Consider the following 24,349-nt stretch of genomic DNA (forward strand, 5'->3'; position numbering starts at 1 on the left):
ACCCATCTCATTTAAGGGGCCTGTCTGCAGACTGCATTTTACAGGGATGCTAAGCCAATGCAAAAATATAGTAATAAGAAAGACAAGCAGAAACTGTCTGCATGAAACAGTTTGTATTGTATGCCAATCATAATATACAATATACAATACAAGGGGCATTAAAAGTATAGGGGAAAAGTGTAATCATGTTTCTTCTAAACTATTTCTAGACTATTACAGTTTCCCAGACACATATAGGTTTATGTAAGTCCACATATTGTTGTTACTTGGAGCCTATTACATCACTCGGGAGCCGAGGCTGCAGCAGATTACTGCGATGCTCAGGCGAATCTGCTGACTCTCCCTGCTCATGGTGGAAGAAATAAATAAATAAAAGTGGCGTCCCTGCTGAGTCATGCATTGGCACCTCATAACAATGATATCCATACACTGGGCTTTCTGCTTTGAACCTGCACGGTTTCGCACGACTTGCTGTGCGGTGCTTCACCTATGTCGGTCGCTGTCTTTCTCCTCATCTTGAGCTGTCGGCGATATAACGATATAACGTCGGGAGCGGAGCCAGCTGTCTGATGCTGCGGGATCTGTCCTACATCTCGCCTTATGATGATCGCTGCGGCGTTTTTGGTCCTGTTAAGGCCGTACAGTATTCAATGCGTGCTGCTGTTATTGTTGCTTTTGCTCGGGACTATTGCGACTATTCTCTTTTTCTGCTGCTGGCATCGCAGGCTTCATAATGGGAAGCATCCTATAAAATCTGTGCTCTCCGGTCGCCCCAAGAGCCGCGGTGAGTAGCGCAAGGCCAGACGCATCTCCCCACTCACCCTGTCTGCTCATTTCTTATTATTTTTTATTATATTTATTGTAATTTATCTTTATATTTGTTCCAGTTGTGGCTGGTAGCCATTAGTCACCTGCATCTTGGGCTGAGAGATAAAACAGCCACATGACTGTTAGGAAGGTGCTAATGTCTATGAAGACAGTTCCGATTTTAGTTCAACTAACCTGACACATGTCAAAGTTGTCGATTTTTTTTATTGCTGCCTGCTGTGTTGTCATGCTGAATGTGAAATGTTGTATTGTAACATCGTCGTAACATCTGTTATCTGTCCTGTAGTTGGCCTACGGACGCATCATTTTCGATCAGAGGTAGGAGGAACTTTTCTCATTATGGGGTTGAGTTGTGCTCATTAATGTATGTGAGGAAATTATGTTTTAAATCTGTTAAAGTCATATGCAGGCTACATAGGCTTTTAAAATGACAATATAACGACCGCTTCACCCAAAAGTCTGTGGACCGCAAGACTATTTTAGGGAGATGATGTGCGCAATGCGCATGTGTTGCCAACAAATAGTGTTGGTGAGTTTGCAGTTTCATTCATTAAGGTGGGCTGAAACTCTTTATATTGTGATATCGGAAACAAATAGATTATAATTGGGCTGTGAATGAGACCGAAATGTCCATTTTCTCATCTCTAACATACATTTTCTATAATGTCTGAGTTTCTCTGAATGCGTCCAGTGGAGCTTCAGTCGGCCTATTTCCGGTTTAAGCACTTTGCTTTCAAAATAAAACTACAGATTCAACCCATGTCAAAATGCAGAGAAACGGCTTAAAACATCTGACACCATCCGATTAGTATTTTAAAATAACGAGGCTGTATTATGTTCAAAGATTTAAGAGGTTCCAGTGATTCAGTAATTTAATTGATCTTCTTAATATGGTCTGGCCTATTTAAAGATTTGTCCATAACTGTATTAACTAAAGATGGTACTAAAAGTAATTGTTGCACCTTTTAGTGTTATTTCTATAAATTACATTTAATACACTGATGCCTTGACATAACGCTCTTTGTGTCTTTTCCTTTGATTGGTTTTGAAGCTACAAAGCAAACACTCCAAAGGCTCGACTTCCTCTGCAGCTTATGTTACCATAGGACAGGACACTGAATCCCTAATGGCTCAGTGCTGTAGCTGGTAGGCATATAATACCATGTTCAAGGACAGTCATCTAACAGCTCCTAAAGAAAATCTGACAGGGATAGAAGTAATTAGTAAAGTTATTAGTAATATTGTAGCTGTGTTGTCCTGATTCAAATATAAGCAACTACTACATTTTGATACATTATCATGGATGAAGCCACTTGGCAGCACAGTGTTGATGTTTTTCATTTCTTCTCCTAAACTGCACAAAGCAAAATCTGTTATCAGTTTAACATTTGTCCGTGTTTCCCAGGGCTTCAGGCACAGTCCACGTCACGTCAAAAGGAGTGTATGTGCTCGAGTGACTGAGGAAAAGCCCAATCTGGTCGAAGTTCCTGAGAGCGAACCTGATTCGTCGTCAACTCTGAGAAAACGCAAAGTAAAGAAGAGAGTTCTCCCTGAATTTTACCAGTCTGTACAAGTCACACCAACACGCAAACCTGTAGGTACCCCCCTTAACTGTAGTAGTTATGAAGTGATCCTGTTTTTATTGCTTGTTCCCCTCCACAGTGACATTAGTATGTGGTAAAGATTCAGTAACTTGTTTAAAGATAGAGGGCCTGCACTTGAATGATGGCCACTTGTTATTGTGTTTTTATTGTGTATCCCTATAGATGTTGTTCAATTCTTGATGATAAGATGATGAATATGGATAAAAAAAACAATTTTCAGGGGAACTTTTCGTCAATTTCTTCAAACATATGGAAGCTGCAGATTTAACAAAAGAAGAGGTTGATGTTTCATGTTTGTATGGAAGTACAGTACATTACTGTGTGTTATTCCTCAACTAGTCAAGCATAGGTTCAACACTCCTCAAAACATTTTCCCAGTAGCACCATGGTGTCACGATGCTCTTCTGGTAAAACAATGGTCAACAGGGATGTTCACTAGCACAGTGTCATAGTTCAGCACCCACAATCATCTCCATTTATAATCAGTTTGCTTAACTGTGGACTCATGAATATCTGAACTCTTTCAGATTACTTAGTAAGCCTTTTCCTCTTTATGCAAATTGCCAATTGTTGCTGCCTTGTGTGTCCTTGTATATGACATGCTGTTTTCAAGGAGAACATAAATGAGCGGGAACAACCACACCAGCCTCTTCAGATTTGTTGGGCTTTCTGTATATAAACCTCTCTAATCAGTGACTATTTTATGTTGTGTCAGAGGAAAGAAAATGTAAACAAATACAAAGTTCCTAATATTTTTGTATGTATCTGATGCCTTAATACTTTAATACTGATTTATTCTATCAGGAATTTTAAATATGTTCCCCAAACTTTAGCTCTGCTACAAACGTCTTACATCCACATAAAATTCAAAGTTCAAAGGAACCTATTGATCTATTGACCTGTGCAAACCTGTTGTAACATTTTGTTTTGTATAACCATAAAGTAACAAACACCACCTCAATATGACCTTAGCCATATGTTCTGCATGAGCTATATCAATGTGTTGGTCCCACATGTGACAAATCTGAACCAAACATTTTGTTGCCCTGGGAATCAAAACGTCAAAGTGCTTTAAATTCTATTGACACAGTGTTTGCTGAACAGCTTAAATGTTTAATGCCAGAATGAGCAAAAGACAATCCTGTGTTTGGTAATATTGTTGCAGTACAAAAGACTTCCAGAAATGACTGCTACCACAACAGGAAATAGCAATTTGGAGATGTATGGACTCAGGAGAGTTCCAACATGTGCTGTGAGTAGACTTCAGTATGTAGTATGTCATCATAACCCATCATTCTTGACATATAGTATTTGCATGTGTAGCCTACACCCATGTGCAAACTGAATAATCTAGAATAGCTGTCCTGCCCTGTGTGTTTTTAAAAGATCATCTATTCCAGTGATCCAGTAATTTAACAAGTCTCCTTCTTCATACAGCAACTGAAAGTATTCTGTCAAGGCTTGATCAAAGTAAAGATGACTGATGGATCCCCTATAGCCACTGTGTTTGACCTGATGTAATGTCCTTACACCCTTGAAACCTTGACTTTAATTATTACATTTTTAATTATTATTATTATTTTATTATTTGATCTTGTCATGTCCACTTTTAACAGTAGCGTCTCTGAGCAAAGAATATAACATATTAACCATGAATAAAGAATCGTACTGATTCCCTAACCTACAGCACAAATCTTATATTAGGTGATGGACACAGCTCCCAATCTGCACAATTTACTCCTTTAAGTACATGAAAGAAACTGGGAGAGCGTTTGACAGTCTAAATATTTAGGAATGATCATATTAAATTCACTGTCCTTCATTTGTTTCCCTTCTTAGTAGGAAGAATCCTGAATAAGCAGAAATCCGATAAATCCAACAACACTATGTTTCCTTTCCAGCACTGAATTTTATCCTGATGAAAGGTGACGCAATGACGAAAAAGCTGCTAATATTAACTGTGTTGCTTGTATCAGCTCTTCAGACTCACACTGAGATCAGATGCCCTCTACTACTGCCAACTAGGATTTATTTTTAAGTTCTCAGAAGCTTTACTTTTTTTTTTTAACATCAAGACACTGTTGTCTCATTCCTTCATCCAGTCAGTGTGATTTTACAAACTGTTTTGTTAATAAACAAATGAAGTGTAGCCACACATGTATTCTGCACCCCACCCTGCTCCTTCTTCTTCTGGTTTGTATTTACCTGTTCTGTTGCTTAATCTCAGGTGTGTCAGGGAGCAGCAGGAAATTGCAACATCAAGTCCTGTTTATCATTTTCTCTGTTATTTGCAGTTCTAGTTATTTTATTCATTGAAGGTTGTCTGTAAAATGTGGGGATTAGAATTAGTCAAACACAATCTTGGAAATGTTTAATGTCGTTATTCTCTTTTTAATTACTTGCCTGTTTATCTGAAAGCCAATTTAAGCCTAGTGCAGTCTTCTGTTTTGTAAGAAAAGGGAATGATTTCATTTTACCCTGTGCGGTTAACACCCCATACAGTGTCAGGGCAGTTATGTAATTGTGTCCAAAGTCTTCTCAGCAGTATAGCTCCAGATGGCTTATAGTGCTGTGAAGTCCCTGTTGTGACTGTGGGGGCCCGTGCCCTCTCGTTACCCCGCCTGTTATCGGGCTGTATGCACCTTTGTGCGCGGGGATGGCGCTCTAACACCACCGTCTGTGTTGGGAGCTGCTGCTGTTTGGCTGCCGAGGATGACGCGCAGACACATGCAGTCTGCTCCATCACGGTCCAGCTCTGCCTCGACAGCACACAGCGTACCATCCCTTCAGCCCTCTGGAGATCTGACATCATCTCACAACCCTTAATGCTCAGATAAAGGACGAGCTCGTTGGCCGGAGCATCCCTCAAAGGGCGTGGCACCGTGTGGAATTGACGCACGAAATATGTGACTAAAGGGTGGAAGCTAATAACATTGGATTGTGTGTTTTTTTTCCTCAGCCGACAGGTCTCCATGTATACTGTGGTAAGTCTTATTGTTGACCTGGCGGGGGAGCCAGATACTGTTCATTTCACACTGGCTTTATTTGGCTCTATCTTTTATTGTTATGGATCTTTGCGAGGTCTTGTCACGGAGCGTCCTTACTGTAACATGCGCTCACATTACGCACTTTGACCTCTGATGGTGTGAAATAATCTGATTTGTGCGCGTCATCCCCGTGTTATTCTCACATTCATCGGGAGTGTGAGTGAAATCAAGACAAGCATTGTTGTTTTTTGTTTTTTTTTCATTCCCGTTTTCTTTTGTCTCTCAGAGCTCCAGTTCGGGGAACCCTTCCCTGCACTGCTCCATGTCTTCCTCGGCGGATTTCTCAGACGAGGATGATTACAGTGTTAAATCTGGGTCGGCATCACCTGCTCCCGGGGACACTTTACCCTGGAACCTGCCCAGGCACGAGCGGTCCAAGAGGAAAATCCAGGGACGATCGGTGCTGGATCCGGCGGAGAGAGCCGTGCTCAGGATCGCAGGTGAGTGGCAGCCTCCTCTTCCTGTCATCAGCAGTAGTAACGCGCTGTTATGAGAGAAACTGGAGAATATGCTGCTACATATGGGCAGTATGTGAGCTCACGGAGGATCGCTACGATGGTTTTCCTGGTGCCCACAGGTTGGGTGATGAGGGGTTTGTGTAACGTGTGTTGGTATTTTGATCTGGTCTTATTTTGGATTTCTGGAGTGTCTTTTTTTTTTTTTTTAAAGCATCAGCATTTTCTTTTAAGCCAACCTCTGCGTTACAAAGCCGGAAGCCCAAAGGCCAGTTTGGGTATAATTTTATTTCCCATTACAACTGTTTGCTGGATCTATTTTACGAGCCTCCAAAGTCATGTTGGTAGATAAGAAAATAATAATAATAAATAGCATGAATCCTTTGACAGGAACTCTTAATTGTTTCACATTTTATCAAATGTTTGGACGTGCACAGTTTTACAGCACATAATGTCTTTATAATGATACTTTGACACTATTTGACGTTGTAAAATCCAGTGTGTGTGCTGCTGTGGGTGGTGAAGCTGTCAATGAAAGCCGACAGCTCACCTGAAGCTGTGGGGGAACAGGTGGGGGCAGCAACGAGTCACACACAGTTTAAAGCACTAAAATCTGGCAAAGTGGCTTGAAGTCTTTGGCTGGTGGACAAAAAAAAAAGGAGCGTGGGTTCGTGTTATGAGCCGGTACAGACACCGCCTGACAGGGCAAATCGTTTGTTATGACACTGGAAAGAGCGAACAGGTCATCTGGGCTGATTTACGCACGTCCATATTACTTATTGATGCGAAATCACGCCAGTGAAGCTGTGCACGGTTAGTTATGTCCCCTTGTAGTGAGATTATAGTTGCTGATTTCATTTCACACCAGTGAAAGGGCTGCTGGGCTTCTGTGGATGCCCACTTTCCTCGCAGCGCACCACGTCCGTCGGCTCTCCCCTATCAGTCCCGTGGACGCAGGAGAGGAAGTGCCGCTCATTGGACAAACCGCAGACAAGGGAGGGATGTAGGGCGTTTCCCTCTGAAGTGCAACAACAGCGCCGATCGCTCCGGCTCACACACACATGAACACAAACACACATGCGCACACACACACACACACACACACACACACGCCGCGTCCCCTGGTCCGCCGCTGGTTGAATGTCCAGTTTGTGAAGCCCGTTCAAAATGTACGCACCGCAGGCGTATGCGCTCTCCGACGAACAGGAATACCTCCAAGCGTACGAGGATGTTTTGGAGAAATACAAAGGTAGGATCCGTGCTGATTGGATGCTGTTTGGGCTTTTGGGACGATGAAGAAATAGCCTCCTTGCTGCTTGACAGTTCAGTAATGGTCAGCCTGCCCCCTCTCTGTCTGGTGACTGGCTGGTCCTAGTGTCTTTATCGGTGCAGTGGAAAAGTGGGACTATTTCCTGCATGACATCACATTAAGGCAGAATTTGCTGTAAGGCAAACACAAAGGCTTTATTTGGAAGTGTCAGATTAGTGTTTTTTATTTATCTGTGATATAAATAAATATTCCAGTGAGGTCAGATGATGACTGGTATCTATGCTGCTGATCATCACACTGAAAGGTGCAGAGTTTGAGTTTGAGTACATTTTCTCAGTGGACATATCCGGTCTGTTTATCTTTGTGTGATCACCTCAAATTCAATCAGCATTATCACTGACCATCACTGATTGCATACTGCCTATGTGACCTGTGTGGTGTCCTGAGGCAGACAGGACAATGACATAGCAGCAAGAGGCGTTAGCTCACGTCAGCAGCTCGTGTCACTTCACGTCATCGCTGCTCCTTTTTGGATTTATGTCATTAATTAGAGCAAATCCATCACACGGAGGAGGTCCGCGTTATCCAGCGTCTCTGTGACAGCTAGAGCTCGTTGCACTGTGAGGCCCGGGCCTGAGGAGGTATCCCAGCGGAGCTGAATTGTGACCGACAGCAGCAGTTTTAACCCCTGTGTGTCCTCTTGGTTTCAGCAAACAAAGTAAAACAACAGAACAATAAATGGCACATGCGTGTGGACCCTTGCTCGCTGTGAACGTGTTCCCTCAGCTGTTGAGCACTGCAGCCGGCGGGGCCAGTCAGCTGTGGTAGAAGGCTTAAATGCCCTGACTGGGCTCTAATGGGATCATATGATGTGGCATCATTAGGCATCTGTAGCTGTTGTCTTGAGGCAGAGGAGCTGTGACACACAATGAGCCTGCCTATTTTGTTGATCATTTTATCACTGACTTCCATTCTGTGATCAGACTTCACATGCAGCGCATTGATTTTGGGAGGATATTCAGCTCCCCACCAGTTGCTGCACGAACAATGAACTTATCAAGGAGGGGTAAGGGAATCATTTGTATGTTCTAGTTTGCAGGATTGTTGTTGCCTCATAAAATCAATAATGTTCTTTTGATGTTCTGTAGTTTTCAAGTTGACCAAGATCTTTTGACTTATCAGCATTATTCTGCACATAATCCTCTGACACCACACTGATTGTTGTAGAACCTTGAAATCTGCAGGTTGGTCAATTGTTACATCCAGCAAACTCACCTACAACCCTTCTTCCAACACTTTGGTTTATATCTGGCTCTCCATAGCATAAAAAAAGTAGAAATTATTTATTGGCATTTATTTAATGGGGACCAGAGAAGAGAGGAAGCCGACAATAACAGGGTTTATTTTCAAAGTTGTGGACTTTTCCTGTGGGAAAGTATATTTTTATATGAGAAGGAATCTTTAGAAAGAGAGGTCTTTGTTATTGTTGGTGGAATCTTAATGTATAGAATATCATATAGTGTTGTATTTGTATGCATTGTTATGGATTTAAACGCCTGTTATTTTTGTTACTTTCGTTTTATTTATACTTGGCTGGATCACCCAGAAGCCACAAGCTTCAGTCCATGTGATGCGTAAAGTATCTAAGGGCCACATTTTTCATAGCCACCTTATCAATAGTAACCAAACAAACCAGTAAATAGCCCGTGGGTCGGTTATGAAGAACTAAACAGGAATGTCTTTGTTTCCTCGAGTCTATTTAAGATTGGATCAGTGGTATATTTACCTGTGGAGGTTTGGGCAAACATCTGAAGTGTAACATCATTATCGGCACTTTTGAGTTCATGTTTTTCTAGGTGTTTCTAACATAATCTAAGATAATCTAAGATAATTATAATACAATACGGTAATTATAGCTGTAAGTTGCAGACAAGAGATGACAACTGGAGAAAAAAAAATGTACAGACTTCAGTGGAATGAAGTTGAGGACCAGGTGGCATTTTTTGTCAGGTGTCACTTGCAGTGTGACCTTTATAAACCTTTTATTAAATAAAAAACAATATCAAGCTCTGAACTGTGAGATTTTGGTGACCGAGCAGAACAGTCTCCACTGACGAAACACATGCCTGCAGATCTTGTTGCTCCAACTGTACAAATGCTGCACTAATTAGGTATTAGACTTAATAATACACTTAACAGAGGAATTCCTTTGGCTCACACAGAAATTCAATAGAGGCTTTACAAAAGACTCTAAACTTGAGGAATGAGTTAAAGACATGCTTCCCTAGACACAGACAACTGTTAATACTGCTGGGTACTGGCTCTATAGGATCATGCTGTTCTAGCAAAGCCTGCTCGGTAAGCTGTCAGCATGAAGGGGAAAGTAGAGTTTCCCAACATTTGATCATCCTCTGACATCAGGAAAGATTTAATGGATTAGACATTTGGTGCTTGAGTCAGTTCTTGGCGTTAAATGTGTTTTTAAGGTGCCGTTCGGTGTAGAAGGTTTCACTAGATTGGTAGAGATTACAGTCCTGAGGCTGAGCACAAATAAAGATGTCTGGTATATTGAGAGAGCTGAAAGTCTTGCAAAAGTGAAATAAAAGACAGAAATACAGTATTACGTTTTTTGTTTTCCATGCTGGTGACCTGCCTTTGGTTGCTTATATACAGAATTCTCTTTGAGGTCAATAACATTTTAGTCCATTTAAGAGTCTTAGTAAATATTGCTAGGACTAAAATTATGAATTTTCATTAAATCAGTTATTGTTTGACATTTTTTTCTGTGATTGGATCAGATCACAGACAGATTTCATTCCTTTAAGATTAATCTAAACCCACATATACAACACGCACCCAGTCTTTAAGATAACTGCTCTGCTCTGTAAGTTGTGTTACAGGCGGGTGTGGCCTCTCACTGTCAGTTCAGTCTGTGAATCACTCCAGTCTGCATTAGAATTTAATCTCTGTAATCTCTCACGTGTAGGTTTTCTGTAGATACATTTAGCAGTACCTTATAATTATGAAAATCTCTCTTGTATACTTTATTAACCTCATATTATCTTATATTATCAACCACAGCAGTGGGCGAGGGAGCACAGTGTGTTTTTTGCACAGTCACTGCCTTTGTCCATCCTCCTGGGCCTAGCCCAGCCCAACCCCTCTGCTCTATGTCGACAGCCCACTCATCACATTCAAACAGCCTAGTGGCCCACTCATGCAGCAGGCTGCCTCTGTGGAGACTGTCTGCTACCGTACAAAAGACACTTTGTTTTTATGCAAGCAGCATCCAAGTTCCTCGGACTTGTTCATGTGTCAAGCTGATGGTGACGACTCTCCTTTTTTGGCTTTTTATTGAGATCATGGAGCCACACTTTGAAGGTGGTCTCTAACCATCCAATTCAGCACACAGATTCAGTACCGAGTATTGTGCATACATAGCCAGCCACTAATTCATGAACATATTATTTAAAGATATGGTTGACATTAGTTTTTCATATTAGATTGGTTAATGGCAGACAAGAGGATGTATAAACATAACCGATCACTTTCCAGTGAGATGAAACCATTTCCCCTCCAAAGGAAGTGGGATTTTATTTCACTTTTATTTTTTTTTTCATTGAAGGAGCTTATCAGTGACATGTAGCTGAAACTGGTATGAAGCATTCATCACAGCTGCTTGTGGTTTCATTTTACGGGTTTCACCTAGATCAGATTCATTCACAAACACAGTATCTGTTCGTTTGCTTGTTTGCTCTGTTTGTTTTGCAAGTTTCTGTTCGATTTCTGTCTTCCACATTTTTACGTGAGAAAATAAAACAGTCAACTATAAATAAAAATACTGTACACTTTATGTACAGTACTAATGCTAACACGTACTGTCCATTGTTCTTGTTGCCAGGCTCTTCCTTAATCGAATCAATAGACGTCATTTAAAATGGACAGTGTAATTCAAACCAGCAGAGCTCTCAGAAAGCGTTCTTACCGTTTCATCAGGTTTTACTCACAGAAATAAGTCTGTTTTATTTAGTAATCACACATTATTTATACATTATACAGTTAGAGATGCACATGCAAAGTTATATGGAAAATGTCCCCAACGCACTCTCATGCCGTAGCATTATCTGTGCCTGAGTGCGATGTCTGTTTACTGTTATATTTCTGAATGTTGTATTTATATGCTGTCATGGTGATGGCAAGACCAGCATGACTGAACCTCATTCCACAGCTTTGCTCAGCTTCTCTCACATGAGATCATCTTGTGAGTCTCTGTCCCGCCCCTGACTCATGCTCTGAAGCCTTTCCTCTCCCACTCCTGCAGCACCACCCATCTCTCCTGAATGCAGCAGATGCTGGGAAGCAAACCCATACTAGCAGTAGGAAACACATTTCCTTTGTGCGAAGACGGAAAATAAATGAGCAGCTCCATCTGTTTTTGTGTTAAATTGTGAAATTAAATCAATTGTAACACTCTCACAAATTAAATTAGGAGTAACTTGAAAATAACAAAATCACTGTCAGAGTAAAAATTGTTTGATTGACAGAAATTACTGCAAATCAAATGTATGTTACTAATGTAACTGTCATTAATGGTAGCCCCTATTACTAGTTAGTTAACTTATTAGAGTATTAGCATGTGGAACTACTCCAAAACTATTATTGGCATTACTGAAAAGTGCAAACACTTTATCTAGGATGACAATGAGAAGTAAACACAGGCACGTGTATTTGTGAGTTATGTATTCTGCAGTGCCACACAATGCCTGTCGGCATCACAGTTGTGATACCAGCCACTGGTAAAAGAAGCTGAACTAAGAATCCACACAGGAAGTTGTACGTCTTCATTAGGATTGTCCATAATGTCAGTGAGAGTCTGGGAAGGAAAACACATTTCCTCATGTGCAAATATTCACTAAAATGTAGCAGCTGTTGGCTCATATGCGTGTTAAAACTAGAGCAACTGTGTGTGTGTGTGTGTGTCTGCACACATTTTGGTACAGCAAGTGTGTATGCAATGCTTCCTTCTTTTTCCATCATTACTGAGTATTATATGTCAACAGACTGAAACGTAGTGATATAAAATTTAAAACAATTGTTAAAGTGGCCATATTATGCCTAATTTGTGGTTTATAGTTGATTCTGACTCCTGTGATACAACATTATTTGAATTTCAAACTGAAAGTGTAAATACATGATATGATGCCTGTTTATGCAACAGCTCCTTGCATATTGCCTTGAGGCTATAAAGGCTGAGCTCCTGTTTCTTTAAGGTCCCCGTACATCCATCCCACTCTGTTCCGATTGGCCAGCTTGTGGAAGTCTTATTTAGTATAATTACAGAATTATGATCTTTCTAATATGCCACTATTACGTTATGTACATAATGTATGTATAAAAGTAATTGATTGGAAGTTGAAAATGATACCTTATCTTTTCAATGCATGCACGATACTGCCAGCTTCCTGCAACAATAGCTCTTTTCAGGAAGGTGACTCAGACAAGATAATAAAAATCTCTGCACAAATGCGCAGACATCGCAGCTCTTTTTCCTTGGTTTCTTCTTTACTTAGGTCTCCAGAAGTAATACAAAACAGAGGCACACAGGAAGCACTGATTTGAAGGCTTGAGGGCTTGGCAACCTGTTTGAGTCACTGAGTTGTTTCAGTCACATATCTCAGACACTACCCTGCCCGCTGTCAGTAGTACTCTAGTCTCACTTACAAAGAATGACAAAAATGCTTCCACCAGCATATCCCCCTCATTGTCTCACTTGTTATTTTGTTTTCCACAGTACTAAGGTTGATATTAAAATGTGATGGCAGATACCATCTTGTGCTGAGTCACAGATCTGGACTGACATGTTCCTACTATTGGATTGATTGTGGTTGAATTTCTGTACATACAATAGAACCATAGTCTCCAGCGGATGAGTTCTACTGATTTTTGCGATCAGCCTGACGTTTTAACAGTGACAAAGTCATGTGTTTCAAAATCTTCTACCGCTGGGCGACCCCAGGCTTGCACGTAACAAAGCTCTTGTGCCCAGGCCTTTGCTCACTGATCTGGTTGTGACATGAGAGGTGTGAAATGAGAGCCGTTTAGCAGGGTTGTTTAGCAAGTCCTTGTCACAGGCTGAGAGGTCGACTTCTTTTCGGTTTTGTCTTTATGTCTGTTTTGATTTCATGCGCATACAAGGTCAAGAGGATTACACAGGCTGGATTTTGATTGCTAGGACTTTTTGACACCGCTTTTCTCAGAATGTGAGGGTATTTTAGGCGTCCTGACGTAACAAGATGCCAGAGGGTGTCACCGAACTCATGTGCCAGACATTCTACTTAAACAAGAAAATGAAGCAATGGGAATAGTGAAGTGCTGTAGACTGTCCTGCTGCTGGACGCATTTCCAAAAGCCACATATTGTTAGGAGCAGTTTAGTATTTATTATCCATGCAAACACAACCAGTGTCACTGCTGAATCTCAGTCAGGACTGGTCAAACAAGTCCTAACCTCTAACAAAAGCTCCTTTTGGGGCAAAGAAATCACATTTACAGGGATTTAACTCATGTCATGTTTGTTTTATGTAAGGAAACGAAGGGCATCACTTAATGGGCACAGATTATGTGGCCTGCAGTTGCAGGGGCAGCATGGTTTAGGGTTGTAGCTATTTATAGTCATGCACATGTGCTTTGCTGAGGTCTACAAATAAGTGTCTCAGGAGCTCTATAGCTGTCCGTATGAATGCTGTGGTGGACTCTGGGTTAGAGCTGGGCTGACTATAGACAGGGAACACAGGCCACAACATGTTACGCACATCTTACTGTACTGTATATAAAACCTTACTTGCCAACAGTTTAACTTCCTGTGATGGTTAAAATTTGCACTTCTACAGAAGGTTTGAACGACAAAATGTTTTGTCAAGGTTTCAAATGTCAAGAAGTTTAAATGTAACATGTGAGAGAGTTAGTCAGGCTTCGAAAGTGATCCTTTAAATATCAACCAGTCGTCAGCAGCCACAAGCTGTTGGTTAACATATTTCTAAGATGTTCCCAGACTTCTGGTGACTGTGAATCATCTAACTACCTTAATTTAAGTGAGTCTATTAAAACAAATATTTAAACTATTCATAAAGATTTTAGCTGCTGCTGTTGTTAGTTATCATGATTTGGCGCCTTTTTTTTAATCAGATGTGGAAAACATAATGAAATAAACATCATATGTTTAGTGTCATCAAATGTAAGGTGATGATTTCACAAAACCTTTTCCTTGAGAGTCCCATGTTTGTCATTCATTTACTCTTGGTCCTGTACCTCAGCAGTTATAAGAACAACTCCTGTATTAGCTTCAGGCTTTTGCTGAGGCGACTGTAGGTAAACAGAGCAAACACACACAAAGAAAGTTACATATTTTTATTTTGAAAACAGTCAGTAATGAAAAAAGTGCATGTCTACGTATTGAGCTTTATATTGCACTGTTGCAGTTTACATAGTCACATCAGAATGGAGGTGTAATAGAGGTGTAAAAGTCCACCTATTTAATCACAATTTATTTGATGTGAAAAGTTGAATTGGGGATTGATTTGCCTAAACTGAAAGTGTTTATTGGGTGAGTCTGATTTCTAATATGTGATCTATTGTGATCATTAGTACTGCTTTCAATTTATGACCAAATACTACAATAGAGAAGTACACCCTTAATTTTTAATTCTCGAAAGATCCTCAAGATGGCACTATATTATTAAACTAACCATGTTTGTGAAAGCTCAGGTATCAGAAATAACTCAAATCCAATATATATATTAGATATATATATTCATACTTGGTCTCTGCTAGTATTAAAGCACTTTAACGTGCAGGGCAGAAATAATGGACTGGCTGTCACATCATCTGACTTTGTTAATGATGAGTCCATTAGGTTTGTCTGTTATCAGTAATCTCTGCATTATGTGCACTGCAGTAGCCTATTGCTGACCAGGTCTAACAGCTAGTTGATGATACACTCACTCTCTACTGTCTCTCTGAACTAGAGCTGGAATACTTCCAAGGAAATATAAATGCTGGGTTTCTCAGGAGAAGCATTTATATTACGCAGCACAGAGCTTGACATGTGCATTACAAACCAAAGTGGCGTCTTGCTGTAGGATACAGTGCATTACATCCCAGTGATTCAGCTTTGCTGTAGAGTAGCAGGGACGGTTATATCAGCAATGACACAGCAGAACTGCTGGGAAAGATTTCTCACTGCATCACTCTCAGTATAAAGATAGATCGCTTTCTTTATTTCTTTGCGTTCTGTCATTGATCAGTGTCTTTTCTTTGATGGTTTAGCTTCATGCTGTGCATTGATCTAAACGTGAAGAGCATCATGTAAAATCATTGTCACATCAACCCACTTTCCAGTTCTCATCAGATTTTACACATGCACTATTTTTAGATGAACTAAATGTATGAATCTACAGAGAGTACAGTCACAGGACTCTTAATGTAGCCCTGTTATTGTGGAAATGCATGTTTCTCAGTTTTTTTGTTTTAGGGTAAACTCCTCTACCTTTTTACCCCACTTACAAATGAAGAAGAGCTGCAAACCATCTTATGTTATTTATACAGGTTGCAGCTGATTCTCTATTCTTTTTGAGAGAGTCCTCCAAAAAATATTGTTTTTATATTTTGGAAGAAAGCAAAAGCAAATATTATGATAAGTGGTGATTATTATTTGCCTTAATGTTTCTCAGATGTTTCTGCAAATGTAAAAATAATGATGAGTCTTGGCAGCTGCACAATAGAAGGATGATTACAGTAACATTTGCACCCTTGTTATGTTATGTCTATTGTTGATTATGTTTGGTATTGCTGAAGATATGCAGTGCTGGATAAGATATTTGCAGTAAAAAATGATGCATGCTGTCATCAGAAATATGGTACATTGCTCTTAAATAACAGCTTAAATGAACCGGCCCTATCCTGCCATAGTGAGTTGGAAACACTCCAAAGCATGGTAACACGGAGCTTTTCTTCCCTTTTACTTTCTTTTTACTTTCTTTTTAAAAATAGAAAACACTTATTTCTTCAGTAGTTTTGGGCGCTGCTGCTAAATAAACATTACAACTGCTTGGAAACGCAAAATAGTGAGTAGCCATGGAAAACCTGACAGGACTCGTTTTGGATGCTTGATGAGGAAGGGAGTCGCAGCTGCCCTAGAGGCTGGAAGGCAGTCAGGCAAGAAGAAGGAGACTGTTACTCTTTCCTCAGTCGCTCATCCACATGGCATCTGTCTACCTGAACCGCGATCCTTTCGACAGCCCTCAAGAGTTATTGTGGAGGATGAAGCAAATGTTTAAGACTGACAAGGAGCATAGGGCTCACTTGGTAACTCTAATGTGCTGCATGGGTCAGTATTGGTCTTATCTCTTCTTGATGTTTTCTTGAATGATGAGTCACGTCTGTGCTTGCTAATTAAAAAGTAATAGGTGAGATATCCTCGAGGTCATCATGTAATTTGCACTGAAGACTATTAAAAGCAGGATACGATCTATGCTGTTGTGGTCAAAGTTCAGGAGAATAGTTATTATAATCAGCGATGTAGCAGGCAGGGGAAACGAACAGCAGTATGTGACTTAGTCAGCAAATTGTTGTTAATGGCATCGATTGTCTGTGTCAGGTTTTTTTTTTTGGGTGTTCACTGAGAAAAATTTGGAGGAGCTGTCTGACAGAATGGGAGACGTGGAAGAAGAGAAATGAGTCACGGTTGTGGTGGCTGGCATGAATCCTGCTGTTATGACATCGGATAGAGGAAAAATACACAGATAAAAAAAATAATGATTTAAAGTTATACTGACAAGAAAGCATAATAACGCAAAGATGTTCTTTACACTAATACAGCTACTAGGAAAAAGTTGTCATGTGGAAAATATAATAACACATAAGGGCCGGTTTAATTGCATCCATATGCAGACTAGCATCCTGGTTTCATATACTGTACTGTGGACCACTGTGTGTTCCTGGCTACAGGAGGTTCATTTGCCATGGGGGTGGGAAAAAATGTGAGATTGAGAATGAAGGAGCGAGTGATGTCATATAATGTTGTTGGTTTTCTAAATCACTTTCATAGAAAGTGTAAATTCAACAACATGAACACTAATGTTGTCATTAATTACTGGTTCATCAGGAACACTGCTGTTTTCTCAGCACTGAAAACAGAGCAGAATTACCGCAGGCTTAACTAATAACAGCTTTCTTTAAAAGAGATTTGTTTTGGTTATACAGCTCTATTGTAATTGCTTTAAAATGTGAACAAAATTATAGGGTGTCCTTTCCTTTTTTTTCTTTTTACAGATGAAAGAGACAGAGTGCAGAAGAAGACGTTTACAAAATGGATAAATCAGCACTTGCTGAAGGTATGAACTCATTTCTGATGCTTTTACATTTTCTGTTGTCATCTTAAAACTAGAATTTCTGTATGTGGAAACAGGTTTTCTAAATCTCATCTGTCTGTGCCCCACCTGCTCATGTAGACGCTCTGTAAAACACGGAGCGATCTGGCACCGGCAGTGATAACAATTATAACTTTCCACGTTTGGTCCTAACATGCTGAAAAATTCCCAGATATCATTAAAGCTGGTTAAAAGTCATTTAGCATGATAATGTGCAGCTGCAGCAACTGGTTGTCTTTTGTTGACTTACCGTGGAGTTTGATCTGTCTGAAGAAATTAATGAAACACTTCAGCAGCCGGACGAGCACCAACATGTTACTTATAAATTGGCTTTGGATAAATGAATCACTACCTGGAAATCGCATGCTGTTATAATTTGTAAGGTCTGTGCATTGGTGAAACACTAATCACTGCTGTCACTGTAAATCACATGCATTCATCCATGTAAGACATAAACTAGTGGTGCAGTGACACATTAATTAAGAAGAATTCATTCAACCAATCACTTCCCTGTTATGGAAGCGCATAAAACTACTTGATGGTAGTGATGTGAATTAGTGAACCACTGCTTATAGAGAAACCATACTCAACAAGGACCATTTTCAGATATTGAGAGCCAGATTTGAGCCTCTTTAGTTCATTTTTATGTGAGCTTCAGGAGACCTCACTCATCCATGATCTGTGAGGTGCTGAGCAATAGTTGAGGATCTGCTTGGCTAAACTAATAACATAAGGACTCAGGTCTATTTTGGCTCTACAGCTGTGGCTCCTATCTGGGATTACAGCGCTGAGAGCCCTGTGTGAAAGCAGGTCAGTGGGCAGCAGAGTGATTTCAGAGGCGCGGTATTTAGGACAGGAACGAGCCATGGGCCCGCTGGAAGGAGTAAGCCCCCCGCTCTAGAGTTGTGAAGTGCATCTGTCAAGTGCTTAAATCAGGTGTCACAATAATATGCTGCTCGAGCTATTGTTTAGTGTCACATACATCTGAGCGTAGAGAGAACTGTGAGGGGATTGTTTGAAGTAGAAATGTAAACCAAAACCAGGTTGGAACTAAAACTAAACACCGAGTTGATTGACTGTTTAAAAACACAAATTATCAATACATATTTCTCTTCTTTGTTTTGTGACTGTAGGTTCGAAAGCACATAAATGATCTGTATGAAGATTTACGAGATGGACATAACCTGATCTCACTGCTGGAGGTTTTGTCTGGAGACACATTGGTGAGTTGACGATTTACAATTACCTTCATTTTCACGTTCAGTCTTTCCTAAAGAGATGAGAACCCAAATAAACAAACACATGCATGGTCAGATTGAAGGAAAGTGAGAGAACTCGTCCTCTTCCTGTACCGTCTAATGCACCTGCCCTTCTTATACTCATATTATTATACTCATATATATTATACAAGTGAGAGGGGAGACTGGGGGGGGGATTCTGGGATCCCAATGCTGCATGATCATAGTGTGTATTTAAAAACACCACCAATATATCAGTTCGTATAGAGAAGAAGAATTTTCTGGACACCTTCCTGTGCTTGTTTCCACTTGAGGAATATGTTTAAACACCACAAGTGCGAATGCAGTTATTCAAACGTCTGTGTGTTGTCAAAACTCCCGTGGAAGACACAAGGCCTCATATTCTCTTGAGTGGATGTACAGTAGTGCTGCAGAGTGATTGGAGCCTTTGCCTGAGACAGACGCCACTGAAGTCAACTGTTTCGTGTTATCCAGCAGTTTTCAGTATCAGTGTATTTCATCTGTATGTTGAGACAGTTGTTACATGCTGTTATCATGCTGTGATGTCCCTTACTGTATATTTAAACTGCATGTAACTCCGCGCAGTGAGCCTCAGCAGTTACTCCCTCTCCAGTGTGACTAACTTTCATCCTCTCAGTGGCTCTCTATTTTCTTTATACATCCTACTTCCCTCCTTTTCTGTTCTTCACTCTTTGATTGTTTTCTGTCCTTTGTCTAACTTCCTTTGATTTTTGCCACTGTGTGTGTGTGTGCGTGTGTGTGTTTGTGTATGTGTGTGTGTGTGTCCATGTCCTCCTTTCTTCCTCATGTGTTGCCTTTTCGGTGATAAGCCAAGGGAGCGTGATTTTCTGAAGACATTGCGGTTGGTGAGTGGGACAGAAGCATGTGCGGTTGAGCAGCATGGAGACACGGTGGATGATGATAAGGGGGTACGTGTGGTTCACCTCCCCACCCCACCCCACCCCCCTTTAACAAACTAATTCAGTGCGTGCTGTGGATCGTTAACAGGATTGTAGAAGCAAACCCGCTGATTGATTTGTCTTTGTGTAGTCTCAAATAATAGCTTCAGAAAATATTGTAGCTCTTCTGAGTATTTTTCCCTTTTCCAAATTTATGATTGATAATGTCACCTCTGCTGATCAGAAAACAAAATCACAATCTTTGTTTAAATAGATGAATGTGCACTTGATCCAAAAACCCAGGCGGCTTCTTTTTAACATATATATATATATTTACTGTGTGTGTGTATATATATATATATATATATATATATATATATATATATATATATATATATATATATATATATATATATATATATATATATATATATATATATATATATACATTTGCTATATATACATTAGCAAAAAAAAAGACAGATTTGGCACTTTGGCATTGCAAAGACATTAAAAAGTCTATAAGTAAGAAATTATCAAGGAACGTGTTTGTGAAGCTTGGGTCTTTCTATCTTTTTCACTGGCTTTGTGCATCATGAAGTCATACAATCAAAGCTCTCTGAATATAAATGCGACTATCAGGACATTTTTCATCTGCTGCTTTTGAGTATTGAGTGAAGTCACAAGAAAACTTCATATGTGAATGAAATTTGTTAAACGAACGCCGTTGGTTCATTACATGTTGCTGCTCGGCCATTGAGATGACCGGGATTCTTTAGCGTCTTCAGAGTAGAGACGTGCGGCTGCATCCTGGCCTGAAAGCATTTTCCATTTCATTACCTCATGCCGTGCCCCCCTGACTGTCCAAATGCATTTGTTAAAAAGGATTATTTAGGAGGACAAAAGTGTATGAAGTCAGTGTATTTGAATTGCACTTTTGGCTGTTGGCTGGTGAAAAATGTTCTAGTTTGGTATCTTATAAGAACAGTATGCACATAGTGTGAGTGGGGCAATGGATGCTCTTGTAGAACACAGCTGTTTATGTGTTCTTTTAAATCAAGATCAGTGAGTAAGAACTTGGAAGCATGTCCTGTGTCCTCCATGCTACTAATCATGTTTAAATGTGTCCTCTAATATTAAGAAAAACCTAATTGCCATGCATACAACCTCATTTCGCTTTATGTCCGCAGCCTCGGGAGAGAGGGAGGATGCGCTTCCACAGGCTCCAGAATGTACAGATAGCACTGGATTATTTAAAGCGGCGGCAGGTAAGAACCACTTTCAATTCCCATTCTCAAAACCCTGAGAGCTGGACAGAGTTTGAGCCTACACTGTCATAAACCTTTCATAGATAGAGTGCCAGATTAAGCTCCTGGAAATCAGCCCACGATCGGAGTGGAGGCAAAATTCATTCACTCATTTGCCAGAAACTTTTTAGCATTCGAGGAGCGCCGTCTACAAATCCCATCAGCGGGGTTTCAAAGAGCCCTGATTGCCTTCCCCTCCCCCCGCATCTCCCCACACAGATGCGATGAAGAGCCACAGCCTGGCTGAGCAGTAGCCAGATGTGACGTAAGGCTTTCAGACAAAGGATTCATAGATGGTGGCAAATGTGTTGTCCTGATGTTCTAGCTACAGCACATAGCAAATATAACCTAACAGATCTAAATGTTCCCCTCAGTGCTGGAGGAACGAGTTCATTATCTCAATTTCAACCCAAGACTGTGTTTGTTTTCTGTTTGAGTTTCATGTTTTGTGTGAGGTTCATCACACGTTGTTGTTCTCCTCTCAGATATGTGGTATATAAAACACTCCAGATTTATAGCATTTAATTAGTAGCAAACCCTCATGGTTTCTCAATCACTTCAGTCCCAGCTGTGATTGCTTAACAGGGCTCCTACACAAAACTAAATGGCTGGTGTGCCCCCTTGTGGTGTTTGTTATACAACAGGCATGACTGTTACATATTTATTAACTGATAAATATGGATTTATTATTATGCTTGTATTGAACATGTATTTCCTGTCATCAGGTTAAACTTGTAAATATCAGGAATGACGACATCACAGACGGCAACCCAAAACTGACCCTGGGATTAATCTGGACCATCATTCTGCACTTTCAGGTCAGTGTTGTCATTTTATGCTTTGGCTTTTACACTTTTAGCCATGTAATTAAGAATATTTATCATCCACATAACAGATTATTACTTACTTTCAATTCCTTGAGTTAAAGGAGAATTAATGAGTTCACACTGATACGGGCTGTTGATTTTAATTTAATTTAATTCTATGGTTCATCTTATACTGTGCTGATCTGCCTCACAGTTATTTGAACTGCCTTTGTCTCTGAGGAGTTTCAAGATATTTCAGTGCTATAGAATAGCTTGTTTGTTTTGTGGGTGAGTTAAACAACAGAGTGTCAAATTCCTTCAGACTAATGCTTATAAAATGAATCCACACCCCTTAAACAGGGTGTTTCCATGTTTGACCACAAGGTGTCAAAGCTGTACAGCACACACTGAGACATGGAACAAATCGTTGATGGGAAAACCCATAAAACATAAATTCCCAGTGTACTTTGTTATTTCCAATGTTCTACCTGGTTGTTTTTTAGTAGAGGACAGAAGAGCAGTAGCGTTACCTCGTGTACATCTGTGCACAAATCATCACGATAAAGCATTAGTGTGCAGTCAAACTTACACATCATAGCCTGCAGACTGGTTTTCAGGATTTTGTGTGCTTCAGGCTAGGTTTATATTTCTCTCCTGAATGTTCTCAGAAATATTCTCCTAACGCGTTTCATTCCAGCAGTGGCACAAATCATGTCAAGTGGGATAGTCTGTGTGTGCATGCCTGTAGTATCCAGGTGTCCTGCAAAGTATTTAGTATGTAGAACACTTCCAATAGCGTGGACACGTTTCATACTTGTTTGTTAGAAACAGGAATATCGTAATAGTTCGTACAGCTCTGTGAATAAACATGCACCTCGCTGATCAATGTTCTCCGTGAAATAATGGGGGGCGAAAGAAGCTAATTTAATTTTGCACGGACTCAAACATGCTGACAGGTAGCGTCGGTGGTGATGCCAGCACCTGCAGTCTCACGCAAGCCCTTGAGCAGTTGATCCAGCAGCTGGGCCTGTTTCTTCTTGATTTAAAAGGATTGCAAGGCACTACAGGGGAAAACGTTGAGCTTCAGTCACAGCATACACCTATGGCTGTATTATACGTGCTCGTCTGACGTGAGATTGACGTGTTTGAGCTGGTCCCTGATTGGATTTTGCATGCCGCCTAAAATATTCTGGATCAGTTTCTGTCTAATGGACAGGCATTGTTTTTGAGCACATGCTGTAGTGCTTTTCTTATTGCCGCAGGCTAATGTTTTTAATATTAACTTATATAAACTGACAGCACTGACAGGGCGTGTGCTGCAGTGTTTGAACTTGAACCCTCTACCTCATAGCCGGATTACCTCACAGTCAGTGTCAGACACTGTCGGACTAACCCCGTTCCTTACATAGAGCTATTTAACTTGTGTTCTTTATACCTTGGACCACACTGTGGTCACCTACAGTGCAACGTTTATTTTAGCATCTCCCACGAGAGCGCACCGCTGTGAAAATGCACTGCTGTCAGATGTTTCTATGCTTGTTTGTCATGTCTGTTTGTTTTGCCCTGATTCATTGTCACTGTTCTTGTGTGACTATTGTTCAGTCACACATATCATGATTCACTCACGTCATTCATCCAGTTCTGTTGTAACATTGTTATTGGAAAGAAACTGTAGCAACGAAGTCTATAAATCATAGTGAATGATAAAATGTCTGTGTCAAACTATAATATATAATAATATACTATACTATATAATATACCTACAAGTAGGCTTTAAAATGTCCTTAAGATGTCTATAAGTAGCAGCAGGAGTAATCAGTACCTTGTAGTTTGAACTGTTCTAACTGTCAGGTGACTTTGACCTTCGGGCAAACTTCATTGCCTTCAGATACTGCAGACTCACAGTGAGTTATTTTTAGTTGAGCTGAGTGGTTGCATTATATATACTCTTTCATCATGTAGTCTTTCGCAGGCTACTTTTTAAAATATAAGTATTGATATAATACACCTTCTAATTGTTCAATTGGATCTATATATTAAATCACTTCCTGATCAGGGCCTTTGCCCCCTTCTGAACTGCAGTGGTGGGGATCTATTCAGATAATAGTGTTTGTTTAGACCATTGAACTTAAGCCCCACCTCTGCAGCAGTTTTGCCGTTGGACACCGCTTGATTAACAGAAGTGAAAGCTCTCTGTTGTGTAGCTTGGATTTGTGTCTGCTCCTGCTGCTCTCATTGACCTACGCTGCTCTGTTTGTCAAAGCCCTTCTGACTGGCGGGGACTGATGTCTCGCTCATGGACCCAAACTTGCTGAGACAAAATTTCTCACAGCATAATAGATGACTATCAGCTGGCATCCTCCTGCATGTTCAAATCTTGTCCTCCCTTCACCCCTCATCACAGACACTAATATTAAGAGATCTTATATCTAGCTGTGACGTGTATAT

The 24,349-nt window shown here is 40.4% G+C and overlaps 1 protein-coding gene across 3 annotated transcripts in view; it reads left to right on the forward strand.

The window, feature by feature from the left end:
- The first annotated feature begins 603 nt into the window (after nucleotides 1-603).
- dst (dystonin) overlaps nucleotides 604-24,349 on the forward strand; it is an 85,462-nt gene continuing 61,716 nt past the window's right edge. Inside the window, exons 1-9 of one of the 3 annotated variants that reach the window (XM_026354080.1) lie at nucleotides 604-784; nucleotides 977-979; nucleotides 1,115-1,146; nucleotides 2,234-2,422; nucleotides 5,706-5,919; nucleotides 17,533-17,594; nucleotides 18,764-18,853; nucleotides 20,979-21,056; nucleotides 21,821-21,913. In XM_026354080.1, coding sequence (XP_026209865.1) covers nucleotides 604-784; nucleotides 977-979; nucleotides 1,115-1,146; nucleotides 2,234-2,422; nucleotides 5,706-5,919; nucleotides 17,533-17,594; nucleotides 18,764-18,853; nucleotides 20,979-21,056; nucleotides 21,821-21,913 — 942 coding nt within the window. Of the gene's footprint in view, nucleotides 785-976; nucleotides 980-1,114; nucleotides 1,147-2,233; nucleotides 2,423-5,389; nucleotides 5,417-5,705; nucleotides 5,920-7,001; nucleotides 7,184-17,532; nucleotides 17,595-18,763; nucleotides 18,854-19,719; nucleotides 19,819-20,978; nucleotides 21,057-21,820; nucleotides 21,914-24,349 lie in introns of those variants that run through there. The other 2 variants (XM_026354078.1, XM_026354079.1) reach the window with 2 other exon arrangements.

This window comes from Anabas testudineus, chromosome 15 (assembly GCF_900324465.2).
Source record: "Anabas testudineus chromosome 15, fAnaTes1.2, whole genome shotgun sequence".
Classification (NCBI taxonomy): domain Eukaryota; kingdom Metazoa; phylum Chordata; class Actinopteri; order Anabantiformes; family Anabantidae; genus Anabas; species Anabas testudineus.